At 42.9% G+C, this 21,259-nt stretch overlaps 1 protein-coding gene across 1 annotated transcript in view; it reads left to right on the plus strand.

Moving 5' to 3' along the window:
• Positions 1 to 471: 471 nt before the first annotated feature.
• The window catches only part of CD244 (CD244 molecule), a 28,910-nt gene continuing 8,122 nt past the window's right edge, over positions 472 to 21,259 (plus strand). The window contains exons 1-3 of the mRNA XM_024115992.1: positions 472 to 532; positions 19,182 to 19,520; positions 19,610 to 19,885. Coding sequence (XP_023971760.1) covers positions 472 to 532; positions 19,182 to 19,520; positions 19,610 to 19,885 — 676 coding nt within the window. The remainder of the gene's footprint in view (positions 533 to 19,181; positions 19,521 to 19,609; positions 19,886 to 21,259) is intronic.

Genomic DNA, 21,259 nt, shown 5'->3' on the forward strand with positions numbered 1-21,259 from the left:
CCCAAACCCTCTCCCCTTCACCTTCACAATGTCTGTTGGGATGGGACAGGCTCTAATGATGGCTCTTTGGTCCTCATGTAGGTTTCTCCATATTGCCAGTAGGATGCAGAGAATTGGAAAATTTCTTGGGCATCTGTCCTTTAAACAAAGCAGCTGGGCTGGGGCAGAGCTTGGGACAAGATTTTGAAGCTGGTTTTGTGAGTCACTGTAAGCTCTGAGCACCCTCCCACTTGAGGCAGACTCTGCAAGTTTAGCTTGCGGCAACTATCAGACCAGGTCCAGGGACTGGGGCTTCCTCAATGACCTTGTTAGTGTTCAGCTAATGAGAACAGCCTCAAGTTGAGGAAACTGTGGCTGGAGCGAGGCAGTTCTGCTCCCCGTCAGCCTCCTGCTGATGGGTGGCTGCTGAGCCTGTGCAGGGCAGAGCCTCTGGTGGGAGAGGACCCGGCCTGACCCCTCTGTCTTGTGGGGATGTTGGGGCAAGCGCTTACCCTCACACTCCTCCTGCTCATCAAGGGGCATCGGGGCCAAGGTAAGGAGGCTCAGCCTGGCAGGGGTGGGGCTGGCATGGACTAGGGGCCATGGCCTTCAGGGAGATCAGAGCCCAGAGCCTCTGGGTTGCGCAGCTTATATGGTGACCCAGAACTGTGATGCTAAGCAGTTCCCCGCAGCTCTGGACAGGCTGGGTCAGAGAGCAAAGGCTGGCAGTGGGTTGGGAGGTCCTTGAGAAGTGCCTCTGGCCAAGCAATCCAGGCCACCTCAGGCAAGGTGAGTCTTTTCCACTGGCTTCAGTTTTCCTTTCTGTCTAGTGCGGAGAAAGTATCCTCCCTGCTGGCTGTAAGAAGGACAAAGGAAATATCCTCTAATTTGGTGCGATTACCAGCAGAGAGGAGAAGTGGCCATGAGCTTGGGTTTCTCCAAGGAAGTAGGGGTACTGGAGCTCAGAGACTGACAGATTATTCTCTGAGGCAGGAAAGCTGAGCCCTGGCAAGGGGGAGGGGAGAGGGGAAGTGTGAGGACAAGGCCAGAACAGAGGCTTTACCAGATGGCCTGGTTCCTCATCCTGCAGCTCTTCCAGCAGCCCAGAGGCCATGGGAGCCTGAGAATTATTAGGGAAATGTTGTCTGGGGGCATGGTGCGGGGAAGGGAAGAGAAGGAGACAGTATAAGGAAGCTCCATAGCAAACTGATAACTGTCAGCTGGGCCCCGTGCGAACTAATGTTTGTGTGTGTGGGAAGCAGGCTCCCCCTCTTTTTCCAACCCTAAGTCTAGGATGCTCTGAGACTTGGAGCCTGCATTTTAGATCAGCGACTCTTTGAGGGGCATCATGAGTGGGGGGTGCAGTGAGAGGAGGGCACACTTTTGTGCAAAGGGAAGAAACAGAGGCACAAGAAAGTATTTGTGCAGGGCCTGTTAGAAGCCATCCCTGGGTACTCAGTTCAATTACTGAGCCCCTGAGCACTCTGGTATCCTTCAAGAAGACACATTCTAGGCTCTGGCTTTTGTAACAAGTACAGGCGGAGTAGGGCAGGGAGTAATAAGGAACAGGGAGCAGAGAGAGAAGTCTGGAGGCTGGGGTTCATGCGTGTGGGCTGGGGGGACCCAAAGATGCAGGATCCTAGGTAAGAGAGCTAGGTTGGAACCTGGGCTAAGTAGCCTTGAAAGCTGAGGTAGGACCCACATGCTTTGATGCCTGGCTTTGGGGGTGGGAGGGACAGAATGTTGAGACTGACTCAGATCATGAGCCCAAGTGGCAGGAGGATAATGCTCCCTCCATCCCCATTCCCAGGGCTGTGGTGCTCTCTTTGGGCGTGGCTATGACAAGACCCATTGGTGGGAGGTAGGGCGGAGCCTGGCGAGTGATTCTTTGAGCACAGGGAGCGGTGGACTTTGGTCTTAAGAAACTTCTCTCTCTTGCTATGCCCTGTGTCTGTGGGGCCAGCCTGATGTAAGCTGACTGAAACTGCTCTGTTTATTTAGTTCAATTTTTAAACTTCTTAACTGAAAATAATTTTGAAGTTTCAGGGAAGTTGCAAGAATAGCACAAAGAATTTGTGTATTTCCTTCACCTAGATTCACCAGTTGTTAACATTTTATCACATTTGCCTTATTTCTCTTTCTCTCCAAATATAGGTATGTGTGTATAGCTGTATAGTAATAATTATTTTTGTGGAATATTCAAGAGTAAGTTGCAGACATCATGCCCCTTTACTCTTAACTATTTTAGCACACATCTTCTAAGGACAAGGATGTTCCCATATCATATCATATCATATCATATCATATCATATCATATCAGCACAGTTATCACATTTAGTAAATTTAACATAGATACAATCAAACATACAGTCCATATTTAAATATTACCAACTGTCCCCCAAATGTGCTATACGACATCTTTTTTTCCCAACCAGAATCCAATCAGGATCATGTATTGCATTCAGTTGTTATGTCTTTTTTGTCATCTTCAACCTACAATTATTCCTTTCTTTGTCTTTTATGACTGACATTTGTGGAGTACAAGTCAGTTGTTTTCTAGAGGGTTCCACAATCTGAGTTTGTCTAATGTTTTGTCATAAGACTTAGGTCATGCACTTTTGGCAGGAATACCACGAAAGTGATGGCATGTCTTTTTCAGTGCATCCCATCAGGTGGTACAATGACAGTGAAACATTTGTTCTAAGACTTGGTTTACTGAAGAATGTAATATGCATCACATATGCGTAAGAGGCTCATATCACTCTTGAGCATTGCAAAAGTCTTCCAAAGGCTTCTCACTTCACATAGAGTAAAAGTCATACATTTTACAATGGCTCACATGATCTGGCCTCCCTGACCACTGCCCCTTCCTCTCTGGTCTTCTCACTGCATTTCAGCCACGCTGGCCTGCTGGTCCTCATGCATGTTCCACTTGGGGGCTTTGCACTGTCTTCCCCACTTAGAATGCTGCTTTGCCCTCATTTGCCGTGAGGCTTGCTTCCTCATTCTGCTCAAATACCACTTCTGCAGTGTTATCTTTCCCACTAAAAATGTCAACCCCTTCATCCTGTAACTTCTTATCTCCCTCTTTGTTTATTTTTCTCTGTAGTGCTCGTCTCCATTTTACATACTATATGTTTACTTATTTGTCTTATTTTCTCTTAGGCTCTTCTTTACCTCATTAGAATGTAAGATCCTTGAGGCCAGGGCTTTTGTTTGTTTTGTTCACTGCTGTACCTTCAGCATCTAGAACAGTATCTGGCACAAGTAGACCCTCAATATGTATTTACTGAATGAATGAGTACATTAAATAATCCATGGAATAAAGTGAGTTTATCTGCCTACCAGAAAGCTTCATTGGGAAAACTGTTTTAGATTTTAAAGCATGTAAATAGTAACTACCTCTGTGGCCTTGAGGAAGTTAACTAACTTCTTGTTTCTCAATTTTTCATACATAACATGAAGTTAACAGTGGTGCCTGCTTCCTGGGGGATATGTGAGGATTAGATGAGATATAGTGTATAAAGTGTTTAGAGAAATGTTGAGTTATAACAAGTCCTCCAAAATGAATGCTCATGTTATTCAGCTCTTTGGAGGCAGGGCATATATTTCACTTAGTTTTGTAGTCAGAGTAAAGAAGAGAGACTATTCAGTAATCCTTTGTTGACTTTAATTAATTGAATAGAAAGTGAGTTAGAGAATCTTGAGATAAGATGATAAAGTTTTAATGTGTGACCCTTTTCTGAGGGTTTCTCATGATCATAGCCAGGATCTTAGGGAGACTTCAACATTTTTAACTTAAAGAAACATGTATTCAAGACATTTAATCACATGAGTACATTGTAATGTAAAGTAGTCTGTTTTCACAATAGCATCTCCCTCTCTATTCCCATTCCTTCCCTGGATATGTTTTGAGTAGCTCTGCACCAGGTGCTGGACAAGATATTTAGGATTCAGTAGTGATTAAGTACACAGCCGCTTTGTTCATGGAGCCTACACCATTTATATCCATCAGTACGTAATTACAGCTGTGATTAATGCCTAACGAAGTGTCCAACACAGTAAGTGCTCAAAACATGTTAGTTGAGTGAGTAAATGAATTGTTTTCAGGCATCTTAGAGGAAGATTGGGATAATTTTTGGGTCGGATGGTTTGGGGACCAGGGACCTTCAAATCACTGCCCATAAGAGTGGACTTGAGCCCTAAAGTTCATCTTGGACCCTAAATTCAGGTTTTAGCTATACATTCTGAAGAAACTACAAAGGACACACCAGAGGCTATAAATGCCCAGGGGCCACAAGTTCTGGGGTGAGATGTGCTGGACAAAAAAAAAGGGGCAGGGACAGCATCTCACAGATTAGCTCTGAAGGCTGCAGGCTGTTCCCATAGGTTGTGTTGAAACTTGCACTTCTCAGGAAGGAGTCACTGATCGCAACTGCTCTGGCTGGGATCCAGACAAGTTCTAAAAAGGCTGGATTTATTTTTGTCCATCTTTTCCTTATTGTACTCCCCCTCAGACAAAGCGTGAATAGTGAAGTATCTGTCCACAGGAGAGAGATCAGGACTCAGAGAACTCAGGGCTGCAGCACCACTGGAGGGAACCAGTTCTATAGAAATCCCTCCAGAGATAGTTGGGCCATTGTCTTCATATGTGTGCAGAAAAGTGTGCAAAATTATAAACGTGCATCTCAATGAGTTATTGTTAAGTGGAAACACCTGTGTGTTTACCACATGTTCCCTCCTTTCCTTACCTCCACCCTCTTCCACAAATACAACCACTCTTCTGACTTGTAACATCATTCGTTAGTTTTGCCTGTATATAAATGGAATCATAAAGTATATACTCCTGTATTTGGCTTCTTTTGCTCAACATCTGATGAGATTTATCTCTGCTATCACTTGCAGCTGGTTGTTTTTATGGCTGCATTTCATTGTATGACTATATAATAGTTTATTAATCTATTCTACCATTGATGAACCTTTGGGTTGTTTCAAGGTTTTTTTCCCTATTATAATCACGCTGCTAAGAGCCTTTAGGCCGAGCTGCTCAGCATGCGGGATCTTAGTTCCCTGACCAGGGATGGAGCTCGCGCCCCCTGCAGTGGAAGCTCAGAATTTAAACGACTGGACCACCAGGGAAGTCCTCTATGAGCCTTTTAGTGCATGCACGTCCGTTGGGTGTATCTCTGGGGGTAGAATCCCTGGGTATGTAGATATACCTCTAGCAGTTGCTGCCAAACTGTTTTCCAAAGTGGTTGAACCAAGCAGTGCGTGAGAGTTCCAAGTTGTTTCAGGGCCACCAGCTTTGTGTTCTGAGGACCTGCAAATGGGAAATGAAAGAGCAGGGGTGTGGAGCCTGAAAGATGAAAGTCAAAGCCAAGAGAACCATGTCTATTCCCGCTTCCCTGGTATACTGCCCGAAATTCCTACACGAGAGTCATTTCTGGGAGCTGAATTTAATTAATTAATCAACTGAACACTTCATTAAACCCTCACTATGTTCCAAGAACTATGCAAGATTTTGTGGAGGAAACAAAGATGAAACACACATTGGTTCCATCCCTAAGAATCTTTCAGACAGTTAGAGGAGAATAGGCCTGTACAATATCAACTCTAAGGGAAGACAGAAAATGCTAAATGCTAAGTGTCTCTGACAGGCAAGATACATTTAGAGCACAAAGGGTGCAAAGAAGATGGAGATTCCTTCTAGGTAGGGACACTGGGGAAGTGGCCTTGAAGAATAAATAAGAGTTCAGGAGATAGGGGTAAGGTAGAAGGACAAGCTAAGCAGAGGGAACAGCCTAAACAGAAGTAGGGAAAACAGGTTTGAACGAGGAGACATGAGAAGCAAATGCACTAGTTATCTTGGAGAAAGACAGTATTATAAATGGGATGATTCAGTTAACTGATGCAAAGAGTGGGACATAGGCTAGGTAAGTTGACAGAGGTAAGGGGTTGCATTGTCTGAGAGATGAAGTCAGTATGGTCAGGAGGAAGCCCCCCAGGGTGGGGCTAGGTGAAGAAGAAGAGAGGTGATGAATTGGGTTGTGGACCTGGAGGGGATTTTATCTACTTTATAATTTTGCCTTGACTAGGGCCGGCCCTGCCCCAGCACTTTTGGGATCTCACTGAGCTTTATCCACCCAGACCCCATCAGGAGCCCCTTCTGTTGCCTTCACTCCAAGCCTGGTGGCATCACCCTGAGCTGAGAAAACCTCAACATCCTTTGTTGGCTAGGGGAAGCTATACTTTTTTGAAAGTTCTCTTTTCTCTCCCCAGTCCCCTCTCCCAGGCTCTCAGGCCTCAACCTTCTTCCCATCTCACCCTTCCTCCAACCAGCAGGTCAAGGTCAGAGGAAGCTGAGCTGACAGTGGACACTGCGGGACTTTGGAGGCTGCAGCTCCTGCACCCAACTCTGGGGCTGAGTGGGACTCACTGCTGGCTCAGATCGTCTCCTTGACCGTCCTCTGTGCTGGCTTCCCTCTTCTTCCTGAGGAGGTGGTGGAATTAATCACTTGACCTCTGCCCTCCCTCTGCAGAGTTGTTTCACCCCATTCTTTCCTAACCACCGGAAAAGAGGCCCCAAAGCTTCTGAGTGGTAACAACAGAGGTAGCAGCAGCCCTGGGGCCTGTTCTGACCACCGGAATCTGCTGTGGCCTCTCCGCTTTGAACAATCCACCACTTGTCGGGGCCTCCTCCACCTCTCACTAAGCATGTGAGAACTTGTGTTGAAGTTATCTTTTCATACTGCCATTTCTTGTCTCTCCATTTGGCATATGTGCCCCTCTTGGACAGGGACAGAGGTCTTTCTGCCTCAGTCACAATACCCAGTACATAGTACCTTGCCCACTCATCTTTCTGCTGTACCCTCCCACTCCAACCTCACCTGACCACCATCCCTGTCTAGCCCTGCCTCACCCTGAATATCTTCCTTTTCCCCACACTGGGCTGTTGAGGGCTGCAGTAGAAAATTTAACAACAAAGAGCAACTACAGATTGAGAGCCTTCAATTTCAGCTGGGTCCTCAGTGTCCTGGGAATCCTTGTTTCTGATCCATAGCTTTCCCCTTTCTCCAAAGGGGTGATTCCAAACCTTCACCATCTCTTCAAGATCCTGTTCCATCATCATAGCTTTTATCAGCCTACACTCTCCTTCTCCAAGTAAATGGAGACCCCAATTAGGGATTCTGCCGACCTCACCAACAATCCCTCAACATCAACTGACCTCATCTGCACCCCTAAATGACCACATTCACCTCTGCTCTGCGTTAGGGAGCTCTCCTCCTTTCCTTGGTCTGTCCTTCCCCGTGTGCTCTGGACATCACAACTTCATCTGGTAGGTCATCCAGGACCTGCCCAGTCCATGATATCTCTGATCTTTCTTCAACTGCTCCTTTTCTGTTGGCTTTCCACTCTTAGTTCATTATCCTCCCATTTAAAAATCTATGTTGGAATACCATCCAGTTTTTCCCTACTGTGTCTTTCTTTCCCATGTGTCTCTTTTACTACTCATACAGAACACTTCACTTCTGATACCTCTGGTCTCCAAATGTGTGTGTGGTTCTTTCCCCACACCAAGCAACTCTCTGTGACACCAGATGGGTGTCTTACAATTTGACTCAATTCTGACACCATCTGCCCGGAGACAGTGATAGATTTCACAGGTTAAGGGCTCGTTCCCACAAGCTCACCTTCCTCTGCCATTTCAGACACTAGTCTCAAGCCCAGGCTGTAGATCAGAGGTTCCAGTGATCCCCTCTTCTGATTCAATTCATTTGCTGGAGTGGCTCACAGAACAGTGGGAAACACTTACTTATATTTACCAGTTTATTAAAGGATATGATAAAGGATACAGATGAACAGCCAGATGAAGAGATAAATAGGGCAAGGTCTGGAAGGGAGCTTCTGTTCCCTTGGAGTTGGGGTTCACCAAACTGGTAGCTCCCCTAAACTCGTGCTATTGGGATTTTATAGGGGCTTCCTCATGTAGATGTGATCAGTTATTAACTATTAACTCCATTTCCAGCCTCTATCCCTCCTCCGAAGGATGGGGAATGGGGATGAAATTTCCAAGCTTTTAATCATGGCTTGGCCTTTTTTGTGATCAGGCCCTCCCACCCAGGAGTTCATCCAGAGTCATCTTAATAGAATAAAAGATGTTCCTGGTGCTCTTATTACTTAGGAATTTACAAAGGTTTTAGGAGCCCCATGTCAGTGATGGGGTCAAAGACTAAATACTAAAGGAAGAGATGCTTTTATCACTGAGAAATTATAAGGATTTCAGGAACTCTGTGCCAGGAACTGGGGGGAGAGAATAATATATATATTTCCATTATCTCACAAAAACCAAACCAACAAACCAAAATAACACCTGGTGTTCTTCCTGTGGTAGCTTCTTTCCTAGCTCCTTTTTAGTTGGAGACAAACCCTTCTTAAGTGTATAAACTAATACAATTTACATGAAAATAGAATAGTATAATTAAAAAATGACTACAATGGCAGTATAGCATCAGGAGTGTAGATCACACATTTGATTCCTTAATAATTTAATACTTTAGTTAATAACCTAATCATTCCCTGTATACTCTATATTCAGTTTTCTTAAAATTAATTAATTAATTAATTAATGGCTGTGTTGGGTCTTCTTTGCTGCTCGTGGGCTTTCTCTAGTTGCGGTGAGTAGTGGCTACTCTTCATTGCGGTGCGTGGGCTTCTCATTGTGGTGGCTTCTCTTGTTGCGGAGCATGGGCTCTAGGCGCGTGGGCTTCAGTAGTTGCGGCACGCGGGCTCAGTAGTCGTGGCGTGCAGGCTCTAGAGCGCAGGCTCAGTAGTCGTGGTGCACGGGCTTAGTTGCTCCGCGGCATGTTGGATCTTCCCGGACCAGGGCTCGAACCCGTGTCTCCTGCATTGGCAGGCGGATTCTTAACCACTGTGCCACCAGGGAAGTATTATATTCAGTTTTGTCACGATGAAGGAGAACCAGAATGAGGGCTCTATGTTTTGATCTGATGGTGGTTATTCAGGAGTTTACTTTATAATTATTCATTGTACTATACTATACTATACTATATATACTATATACTATACTATACACTATACTATACTATTCATTATACTATGCATTTATATTTTAGGCACCCTTTAATATTTGTGCTACCTCTCAATTTTATAAAAGGTAAAAATAAAATAAAACCATCACAACTCCCTAAAAATTAAACTCATGTTCTATCACCCCACTCTCCAGACCTGCTGGAGAGAGCTTTATTACCATACTTAGCAGACCCATAAGCCAGAAGTATGGGTGTCTGTAACAATGCTGCTGTTCTGTCTGTGATGCCCTCTTCCATACTCCTTTCTCAATCCGCCTGGCAGGCCTGGGTGCCCCAGGCAGTGCCTAGGTCACCTCCTCTGGGAAGCCACTCCTAATGCCCCAGGGAAGAGTAGTGCATGCTTTCCTTATGCTTGTATCACACCTTGGGCATACCCCCATAGCACATTTCACATCAAGTCTTAGTTGACTGTTTTAGGTTTATCTTCCTCTAGACTGTAAGCACAGTAAAACAGAGATTGTAACTTTTCCTTTACGTCTTTGCGCAGTGCCCTTAATAATCCCGTTCTCCAAAATAGGAGTGATATTACAAATATCTACTTATAGATATGATATGAGCAACAGCAATCATAATAGATGCCAACTCTGAGCAACCTGGAAAGCTTTATTTGGTATATTGGCTGAACTTCTTCCCTGCCTTTGGGCCAGTAAGATGCACCCGTGCATGCACCAGTAACCTTGGCTGTTCACTGCTCCCATATTATACTTATATGCTTCTGCTTTGGTCCTGTTTTCTTCTTATGATTTGGCTTTCATTCCTTATTTAAAATCCTGCCCAGCACTATAGATTTTGGTTTTGTGGCAAGCATTTCTGGCACCCATCCTGGAGCCCTTAAACTTGGCATTTCTTGTTGGTCTTGGAGTTGGCTCCTGTGGGATACTCAAGATCCATCTGTAGTCTCAGCCTTTTTGCTGCCTTAGGTGGGGTGGAGTTTTAGATACCCATTACTTAGCCCAGTGCCTGGCCAATGAAATATGTATCCGTTGGTGTGGCTCCCTCTCTACTGGGACTTACCCTTGACCCTTCATATGACTGACACTGCTATTGCCAGTTAACCAGTCTTGGGAGTTCCATATCTTCCTTTAGCACTTGCTTGTTATGTATGGGGGGCATTTCTATCTTTCTGTGTACCATTCTATTTGCAACTCTCCCCAACTCCACTTGCCTGGGTTAATCTCTTGAATGTAATTTGGTTGTTTTATCATCTCCCATTTCTATAGTCTGTGAAGGTGATGTCCTGTTTCTAGGAAATTAAGACTTATGATATGTATGTATTTCTTTGCAAATGCTGCCAACCACTAAGACCATCTTGCTTAGTTCTTCTATCTCTAATATTCTGCCTAAGGGCTGCACCTTCTGCTTGATTCCCTGTCCCCAGAGGAGCTGTGAAGTTGCAGTTCCCTCTACCCAGAATGTTTTTTCTGTAGCTCTTCGCCTGGCTGGATCCTTCATATCTTTCATTTCTTAGCTCAGATGTCACCTCCTCAGAGAGGTCTTCTCTGGCCATGAATCTACCAGTCACTCTGTTATATCACCTTTTAAAACTACCTTCATGGCACTTATGCTTCTCTGAAAGGATCTTGTTTCATTTTTCACTTATTTATGGTGCGTACCCCAACTGGAGTGTAAGCTTCATGAGAGCAGGGACCTTGTCTCTCTTGCTCACCCTTCTAGTCCAATGCCCTTGAGCAGTGGTTCTCAAGTGGGGACAATTTTGCCCCCCAGGGGACATTTGGAAATGTCTAAAAACTCTTTTGCTTATCATGAATGGGGCAGGGGTGCTGGCAGCTAGCGGGTAGAGGTCAGGGATGATGTTACACATCTTCACAATGCACAGGATAGCTCCTGCTTCCTCTGCAACAGGGAATTAACAGGCCCCAAATATCAAGTGTTGAGATTAAGATATCCTCCCTAGAGCAATACCTGACACACAGAGAGTATTCAATAAATAATTGTTGAATATAGGAGTGAATAGTCTTCTCATTGCCTCAAAGGGGCTCACTGATTCTTATAGATGTACCTGGAATCTAGGTTTAGGACATCTTTGTCAATCTGTAAATTTGCCCAACCTATTTTCTGGTCTATTTTACCTGTGAGAATTTCTGATCCACTGATTTCTGGTTGTCATTTGAGTAAGTATTAGGAAGAATTTTCTAATATTTTGCCAAAAGGTGAGTCCAGAAATTTCCTGTTTTTCCACTCTTGCTGTGGTAATGTTTCCACAGTGGCAACATCTTACTTTGCTCTTATCAAAGTACATTTTACTTAGTTTAATGATCAGAACAGCTTTCTGAGAGGTAGTAATTACTCCTTTTTTACATTTTGTATTTTTATCAAGATATAACTTACAGTAATGTACAAAAAGTTAAAGTGAATAGTTTGATGAACTTTTATATATGTATGTACTTGTAACCACCACCCATCTCAAGATTTAAAACATTTCTAGCACCCCAATAGTCTTCTTTGTGTCCCCTCCTACTTGATAATCTCCTCAGAGTTAACCAATATTCTAACCTCTTACCATAGATTTGTTTTTTTCGGATTTTGAATTTTGTATAAGTAGAATCATTCACTATATACTTTTTGGTGTCTGGCTCCTTTATTAATAACCACGTCGATAAGATCCATCCATATTTTTGCTTGTAGAAGTAGTCTATTCTTCTTTTTTAAAAAAATTATTTATTTATTTTTGGCTGCGTTGGGTCTCCGTTGCTGCATGCGGGCTTTCTCTAGTTGGGCGAGCGGGGGCTGCTCTTCATTGCGGTGCATGGGCTTCTCATTGTGGTGGCTTCTCCTGTTGCGGAGCACCGACTCTAGGTGTGCAGGCTTCAGTAGTTGTGGCATGTGGGCTCTAGAGCGCAGACTCCATAGTTGTGGCACATGGGCTTAGTTACTCTGTGGCATGTGGGATCTTCCCAGACCACAGATCAAACCCATGTCCTCTGCATTGGCAGGTGGATTCTTAACCACTGTGCCATCAGGGAAGTCCCAGTTTATTCTTTTTCATTGCTGTGTAACATTCCATTATATGAATATAACATGATTTATTTATTCATGTAATGATGACTGATATTTGGGTTGTTTCCCAATTTGAATTATTATGAATAAAGCCAATATGAATGTTCTTGTATATGTTTTCTTGAGTATATACAAATTCTCCTGTGTCATAGGGCATATGTAACTTTAGTTTTAAAAGATATTGTCAGTTTTCCAAAGTGGCTGTACCAATTTACACTCCCATTAGCAATGAATTAGAGTCTCAGTTGTGTCTCATCCCTGCCAACACTTGGAATTTTCAGTCTTTTAAATGTTAGCCATTTTGGTGGGGATATAGTAGAGTCTCATTGTTTTCTGATATCCAACAATGTTGGGGACCTTTTTGCTGCTTGTTGGTTAACTGGGTATCATTTATTTGCCAAGTGCCTGTCCCAGTCTTCTGCCTTTTTTTTGGGGGGGGGGTTGTCAGTTTATTTCTTACTAATTTTTAGGAATTCTTTATAGACAGGCTTACCTCGTTTTATTGAGCCTCACTTTATTGCACTTTGCAGATACTGACTTTTTTACAAACTGAAGGTTTGTGGCAACCCTGTGTCACACAAGTCTATTAGCTCCATTTTTCCAACAGCATTTGCTCACTTTGTGTCTCTTTGTCACATTTTGGTAATTCTCTCAATATTTCAAACTTTTTCATTATTATTATATTTGTTATGATGATCTGTGATCAGTGATCTTTGATGTCACTATTGCAATTGTTTTGGGGTGCCACAAACTGCACCCATATAAGATGGTGAACTTAATCAATTGTTAAAATGACAACAAAGGATTCAGAATATTACATAAACTTAGTTGATGAAGCAGCAGCAGGGCTTGAAAGGATTGACTCCAATTTTGAAAGAAGTTCTACTGTGGTCAAAATGCTATCAAACATCATTGTCTGCTACAGAGAAATCATTTGTTAAAGGAAGAGTCAATCCATGTGGCAGAGGAGGCTCAAGTAAAGGACAGAGCCTGACTTCCCTTCTCCAACCCACTACTCCCCATCTGGGCAGAGACTACTCCAATGTGCATGGTGTGAGGGTGTGCTCTAACTTCATTGATTTGCATGTAGTTGTCCAACTTTCCCAGCCCCACTTGCTGAAGAGACTGTCTTTTTCCCATTTTATATTCTTGCTTCCTTTGTTGATGATTAATTGACTGTAGGTGTGTGGGTTTATTTCTGGGCTCTCTATTCTGTTCCATTGATCCGTATGTCTGTTTTTGTGCCAATACCACACTGTTTTGACTATTGTAGCTTTGTAGTATTATCTGAAGTGTGGGAGGGTTATGCCTCATGCTTTGTTCTTTTTCCTTTGTATTGCTTTGGCAATTCTGGGTCTTTTATGATTCCATGCAAAATTTAGGATTATTTGTTCTAGTCCTGTGAAAAATGTCATAGGTATTTTGATATGGATTGCATTAAATCTGTAGATTGTTTTGAGTAGTATTGCCATTTTAATAATATTAATTCCTCCAATCCAAGAGTATGGGATATCTTTCCATTTCTTTGAATCATCTTTAATTTCCTTTATTAATGTATTATAGTTCTCAGCATATAAGTCTTTCACCTCCTTGGTCAGGTTTAATCCTAAGTATTTTATATTTTTTTGCTGTGATTTAAAAAGGTATGGTTTTGTTACATTCCCTTTTTGATATTTCATTATTAATGTAAAGAAATGTAACTGATTTCTGTATGTTAATCCTGTATCCTGCTACCTTGCTGAATTCATCTATCAGTTCTAGTTGTTTTTTTTTTTTTTTTTGTGGTATGTGGGCTTCCCTCTGTTGTGGCCTCTCCCGTTGCGGAGCACAGGCTCCGGACGCGCAGGCTCAGCAGCCATGGCTCACGGGCCCAGCCGCTCCGCGGCATGTGGGATCCTCCCAGACCGGGGCGCGAACCCGGTTCCCCTGCATCGGCAGGCGGACGCGCAACCACTGCGCCACCAGGGAAGCCCTCTAGTTGTTTTTGTGTGGAGTCTTTAGGGCTTTCTATATGTAGTATTATGTCATCTGCATATAATGACAATTTTACCTCGTCCCTTCCAATTTGGATAACTTTTATTTCTTCTTCTTGTCTGATTGCTGTGGCTAGGATTTCCAATGCTATGTTGAATAGAAGTGGTGAGAGTGGGCATCCTTGTCCTGTTCCAGATTTTAACAGGCAAGATTTCAGCTTTTCACCATTGAGTATTATATTGGTTGTGGGTTTGTCATAAATGGCTTTAATTATGTTGAGATATGTTCCCTCGATACCCACTTTCATAAGAGCTTTTTTAAAAATCATGAATGGATGTTGAATTTTGTCAAATGCTTTTCCTGTGTCTGTTGAGATAATCATGTGGTTTTGTCTTTCTCTTATGAATGTGGTGTATCACATTGATTGATTTATGTATGTTGAACCATCTTTGTGACCCTGGAATGAAATCAGCTTGACCATGGTGTATGATCCCTTTTATGTAATGTTGGACTCAGTTTGTTAATATTTTGTTAAGGATTTTTGCATCTATGTTCATTAAAGATATTCGCCTGTAATTTTCTTTTTTTGTGGTGTCTTTGTCTGGTTTCAGTGTCAGGATGATGATGGCTTCATAGAATGAATTTGGGAGTGTTCCCTCCTCTTAAATTTTTTTGGAATAGTTTGAGAAGGATAGGTATAAGTTCTTCTTGGTATGTTTGGTAGAATTCCTCAGTGAAGCTGTTCAGTCCTGGATTTTTGTTTGCAGAGAGTTTTGTTTTGTTTCATTTTAAAATTACAGATTGTATTTCACTTCTAGTGATCAGTCTGTTTAAATGATCTGTTTCTTCTTGACTCAGTTTTGGCAAGTTTCTAGAAACTTGTTCATTTCTTCCAGGTTGTCCAATTTGTTTGCATATAACTATTAGTATTCTCATAATCTTTTTGTATTTTTGTGGTATCTGTGGTTAAAATTTCCCTCTTTCTTTTCTTATTTTGTTTATTTGGGTCCTCTCTCTTTTCTTCTTGGTGACCTTGGCTAGAGGTTTGTTGATTTTGTTTACCTTTTCAAAAAATTAGCTCTTGGACTTATTGATCTTTTCTATTGTTTTTTGATCTCTATTTTATTTATTTCCTCTGTGATTTTCATTATTTTCTTCCTTATGTTGACTTTGGGTTTTGTTTGTTCTTCTATAATTCTTTTAGGTGGTAGTTTAGGTTGTTTGTTTAAGATTTTTCTTGTTTTTTGAGGCAGGCCTGTATTGCTATGAACTTGTCTCTTAGAACTGCTTTTACTGCATCTCATAGATTTTGTAAGGTTGTGCTTTCATTTTTGTTTGTCTACAGGTATTTTCTGTTTTCTTCTTTGATTTCACTTTTGACCCAGTGGTTTTTTAAGAGCATGTTGTTTAGTCTCCATATGTTTGTTCTTGTCCCGTTTTTCTTTCTGTGGTTGATTTCTAGTTTCATATTGTTTGTGGTCAGAGAAGTTCTCAGTTGAGTTCATTTTTCAGTTATTTTATATTTTATTCCTACAATTTTCATTTGGTTCTCAAAAAATTCATTTTTCAGGTAACTATTGCTGCATAATGAAGCACCTCCAAACTTAGTAGTTTAAAACAACAACCATTATTTAGTGTATGATTCTGTTAGTTGGCAATTTGGGCGGGGCTTAGCTGGGTCATTATTTTCATTTCAGCTTGCACCATTTATACATATATGGTCAGCTGCCAGATTGACTGGGGACGGCTGATCTAAGAAGGCCTCAGCTTGCTGCATGTGTTCTCTCATCCTCCAGGAGGCTATCTGAGACTTGTTTATATGTCAGCTAGACAACATGCCAAGAGAACACGTAGAGGCACATTCCAAGAGACATGTGCAAGGCCTCTTCAGATCTAGGCTTAGAACTGGCACAACATCATTTTTACTGCATTCTGTTCAGAAAGCCAGCCCAGTTACAAGAGATGGGAAAGTGAACTCTATCTCTTGATGATGGAAGGAGCTGCGAAGTCACATTTCAGGGAGCATGGCCATTTTGCTTTCTATCACACTAGTTCTCTGCTGTAATTCTCAAACATATTTTATTTCCTTGAACATGTTAAACAAAATTACTTTAAAGTTTATGGCTGATAACACTATTATCTAGATGTCCCTTGGATTTATTTCTATTTTTTCTTTTGGTTTTTGGGCATGTTTTCTCTTCTTATACCTGTTTATTTTTTTTATTTCATTTTGGACACTGTTGTAAGAAAAATTTTAGAAATAGTTTAATGTGCTGGTTTTTGTTATTTTCCTCCAGGAATAATTTATATTTGCCTCTAGTCAGATTAGAAATACTAGAGATATTAGATAATGTTAATCCAATTCAGGGTTGAAATTATTCAAAACTGGGCTTCAGTCTCTGTGAGAGCTGGCCTATTTCTTTTCTTTTCTTTTTTATTAACTTTTTGGCTGTGTTGGGTCTTTGTTGCTGTACATGGGCTTTCTCTAATTAAGGAGAGTTAGGGGGCTACTCTTCATTGGGGTGCATGGGCTCATTGTGGTGGCATCTCTCGTTGTGGAGCATGGGGTCTAGGTGCACAGGCTTCAGTAGTTGTGGCGCACAGGCTCACTAGTTGTGGCTTGTGGGCTTAGAGTGCAGGCTCAGTAGTTATGGCACATAGGCTTAGTTGCTCCATGACATATGGGATCTTCATGGACCAGGGATCGAACCAGTGTTCCCTGCATTGGCAGGCAGATTCTTTTTAAAAAAAAAAAAAATGAATGAATTTATTTATTTTTGGTTGTATTGGGTCTTTGTTGCTGCACGTGGGCTTTCTCTAGTTGCGGTGAGCGGGGCCTACTCTTTGTTGCGGAGTGCGGGCTTCTCATTGCGATGGCTTCTCTTGTTGCAGAGCATGGGCTCTAGGGTTAGCAGGCTTTAGTAGTTGTGGCACGCAGGGTCAGTAGTTGTGGCACGTGGGCTCTAGAGCGCAGGCTCAGTAGTTGTGGCGCACAGGCTTAGTTGCTCTGCAGCATGTGGGATCTTCCAGGACGAGGGCTTGAACCCGTGTCCCCAGCATTGGCAGGCAGATTCTTAACCACTGTGCCACCAGGGAAGTCCCTGGCCTATTTCTTGTTCACCGTTACTCTTAGTGCATCGACCTTTATGGTACCAACCCCAAATCTGCTGGATTTTAGGTATACCCACTTCCTATCAAGAGGTTCCTGAACTCCATGTTCTCTTAGTTCCTTGAGCTTATTGTAAACTCTGCTTAGCTTCTCAGCATTTCAGCTGCTTTTTATGGACTCAGAAGATGCCTCCAAGGAGGAGCAGTCAAAAATTCTGCTTTCACCTCTCTGAGTTTCCTTCTTCCAGATCTTGGCCCTATAACTTTATACTGCTTTATTAGCTCTCTGATGCCATTAACAACATGCTTTTATACTTTGCCCGTTTTTTCTCATTATTCGCAGTGGGAGCATTGGTTAGCATGTCTTAATCTGGTCTTCCATGATCAGAATTAGAGTTCTTTAGATGATTATGTATCTCAACCTTTAAGTGTATGCTGTGGAATGAAAGCATGTTCTATTTCCAGATCACAAATTCTCTGGAGTCAGGAACCATAACTTATACATGAAGAGGCCCTGCCTTTCAGGGCCCTTATTACAGTGGGGACTCAGTAAGGAGTGAATAATTGGTTATGACAGTTCATGTCCTTTTTGTAGGTGTAGTAGTTATTTTTCTGTTCACCTTTGTTCTCAACATCTTTAGGCAGTGCTAGGACCTCAAGAGACAAAGTCACAGAGATGTATATCACAGTCTCTGCTTTTGGCTTGGTAATAAGCAGAGCCGGTCCAAATCATGGGAATATGAATAGGAACCTCATGTGTTTTACTCTTAGGAGCGTCAAATCAGAGGAACATATTATATTAACCAGATAGTAATTATGAGTCCTTTAACTATTTACTTAGCCTCTTGAGAAAATGCTGACATGAAGGTATGTTTAGGGGTGAGTGTATTTATAATGCATGTGGACATCTAAAGATCTCTCTCCATCACTCTCTTCTCAATGTCCTCCATTTTAACAGATCTGTTTGTATAACTATCTCCTTCTTCTGTCCTCTCCTCCAAATTCTCCCTGACCCTTTTCAACCCGCCCAGACAGACCTTTTTATTTCCAGCATCCACTGGGCCACGCCACATAGCTTCCCTGCCAAAAATGGCCACAGGGATTTCCCCTTGTTTTCATTGATTGCACTGGGGTACTCTAGGGTAGGCAATGACAAGCAGCTCTATGTCACATTCTCACAGTCTTTAGCCCCCATCTTGGTCCTTAGAGAGGAATGTGCTAGGATATGCCTTGCTAATATAGTTTTATTTTTCTCTATGTTTTCTATGGAGCGATCCTGTGGATACTTTCTAGTAACTAAAAAATTGGCAAACACTAATGAATAAAGACCACAATCCTATGTGCAAAGTGCTACAAGAAAGGATTATGAATCTAGTTCTATGAGGACGGAGGACGGAGGACGGAGGAGGGAGCCATTAGTTCAACTTGGAGGGTTAGTCTTATTAGGTCTGTGGCCATTAAGAATTTCCAGTTGTCACTGATGGCCACTGTTGGTTGCCTCAGCACTGCAGGGAAGGAGTGACATCATATATGATATTTATAACATCGTGGTTAAGAATTCGTCCTCTAAAGCCAAATTAACTGGATTTTAAGCTCATCTTTCTCACTGTGTAACTTGGGCCAATTACTTTTAAGTTCTTTCTAACTCAGTTTCCTAACATGTAAAATGGGGATAAGACTCTTTTAGGGTCATTGTAAAGTGAAATAGTAAAAATATGTAAAGTGTTTAAAACCTGTCTGTCCCATAATAAGAACTCAGGAGAATTTAGCTATTATTACTGGTTTGTGGGCCCTTCAGACTCAGGCACAGAGCATGGAGGGAGGGGAGGCAGATAAGGGAGATACACTTTCAGGTTCTCTTAGACTTTGGGCTCCTCATATGCATTTCCATCCTCTTGGTTTAAGGGAGGTCACATCCAACAACCCACAATGCTCAGGCTTGAAATTCTTCTTTCCACCTCCAGCCTGGGTTCTCTTTCTTATAATCCCTAGGTTCTGCTGATCATGTGGTTGGAATCTCGGGAGAGTCTGTCTGGTTACGGCCCCCCAGCATACAGATAAGGACATACTCTGTTATATGGAAGATGCAGCCGTACTCAAATTCAAGCTGTTATTTGATACACTCTTGGAAGAATGTTTCCAGCCAGAGCGATGTAGGGAAGAGTTCGAATTGGACTTTAAATCATTTCAACAATAGACTGCGCTTTATAAGTGAAAACTTAACTCTTCTCATCATGGCAGTTCAGCAGCAGGACAGTGGCCTCTACCTCCTGGAGGTCACTGAAGACACTGGGAAGGTTTGGAGACATAAGTTCCAGGTTTCTGTATTTGGTGAGTCCTCAGGACAGCTCATGCTGCACCTCTGACTCCTGCAGGGCTTGTATTTCCAGCACCTCTCTGATCAGAATCTCTGCTTCCAGATCGTGTTGAGAAGCCCCAGCTGGTGGAGAGGTGGAAGGTCCTGGACAGCGGGATGTGCCAAGTGACTCTGTCCTGCTCAGTCTCCAGAGGTGATGATGTGAGCTATGCTTGGTATAAAGGGACTGAGCTGATTCAGACACCCAGGAACCTCACCAAACTGGAGGAGCAGATTGATGTCAGTGGTTTGCACACATACACCTGCAATGTCAGCAACCCTGTCAGCTGGGCAAACCACACCCTCCAACTCACACAGGGCTGTCTGAATGCCAACCCGAGTAAGTGGAGCACTTTGCGCTGTAACAGGGGCTGAAGGTGTGGGACCCCACAGCCAGGCTCCTGTGCAAAGGAGACTTGGCTCTGAGATCCCTTGGCTGCCTCCCCCAGGGCTTTGCAGTCCTTCCCCAGGGAGGTCCTGGCCTCTAGGCACAGTTTCCATAAATTCAGGGCTGTCTTTGTCTGGGAAGAATTTTATCCCAATAAAGAATCTCCTCCTGGGAGACGCGCATTTCTCCTTCATGTAGGGAATGCTTAGTTGTTTGGTGAGTCGAAGCCCTGCCATGATGCTGATCATTATCTTCTTTCTCTGAGAGACTGATGGAGATCTACTTTCTCCTGCTAAGTGATAACTCCCCCAAACCATATAGTTCCCCAAGAGGTAACTATGCTGTACACAGTACTCTGGGTCATAGGGTCATCAGGATGATCTTGGGGGTAGCTAGAAGAGTTCTTGGGTTTTTTTTTGCTTATGCTCATCCTAAGAGTTACCCTGAGTTAAGTTTACACCACTATTGATTAGATAAACAAAGAATTACTGTGCCATCAGCATGGGCATGACAGGAAAAAACAACCCACAGTTCCCATACCTAAGGAACTTATAATCAAATGGGACAACAAACTAAGCATTCATGGGCAAAAAAGAAACAAACAAGCTGAAGTAATGTGGACTGACAAGGACACTGGAGTTTGGTTCATGCCAGCCATGGCTTCATCATTCACTAGCTCTGTGAACTCAGGCTGACGCCTTACCTCTCTGGGCCTCACTTTTTCTTTTGGGTAAAATGGGAATGATAATAGTAAGTACCCCACAGGATTGTTGTTAAGGTTAAATGAGATAATGTTTGTAAAGAGCCTAGTCAGCTGGCATCTGGAACTTTAATTCATTTCCCTTCTCCCCATGTTGGCTGGGTTATATAAGAGGCTACACGTGTGACACAAATGTTAAAGTTTGAATGAAGAAGAGCAGTGAAAGCAAGGATAGCAGAAGGTGGGCTTCCCTGGTGGCGCAGTGGTTGGGAGTCCGCCTGCCGATGCCGGGGACGCGGGTTCGTGCCCCGGTCCGGGAAGATCCCACGTGCCGCGGAGCGGCTGGGCCCGTGAGCCATGGCCGCTGAGCCTGCGCGTCCGGAGCCTGTGCTCCGCAACGGGAGAGGCCACAGCAGTGAGAGGCCCGTGTACCGCAAAAAAAAAAAAAAAGAAGAATAGCAGAAGGTGAAACGGAAGACTTGCCTGGCACATAGTAGGTGTGTAACAAATGTTTGTTGAGTTAAAAACAAAAGAGTGAATGGATTAACATTTGCTGTGCCAGATGTTTTACATATATTAGACGCCATAATTAACCCCCATGTGTAGATAACATTATCTCCTTTCTG

This window comes from Physeter macrocephalus, chromosome 4 (genome assembly GCF_002837175.3).
Source record: "Physeter macrocephalus isolate SW-GA chromosome 4, ASM283717v5, whole genome shotgun sequence".
Taxonomy (NCBI): Eukaryota; Metazoa; Chordata; class Mammalia; order Artiodactyla; family Physeteridae; genus Physeter; species Physeter macrocephalus.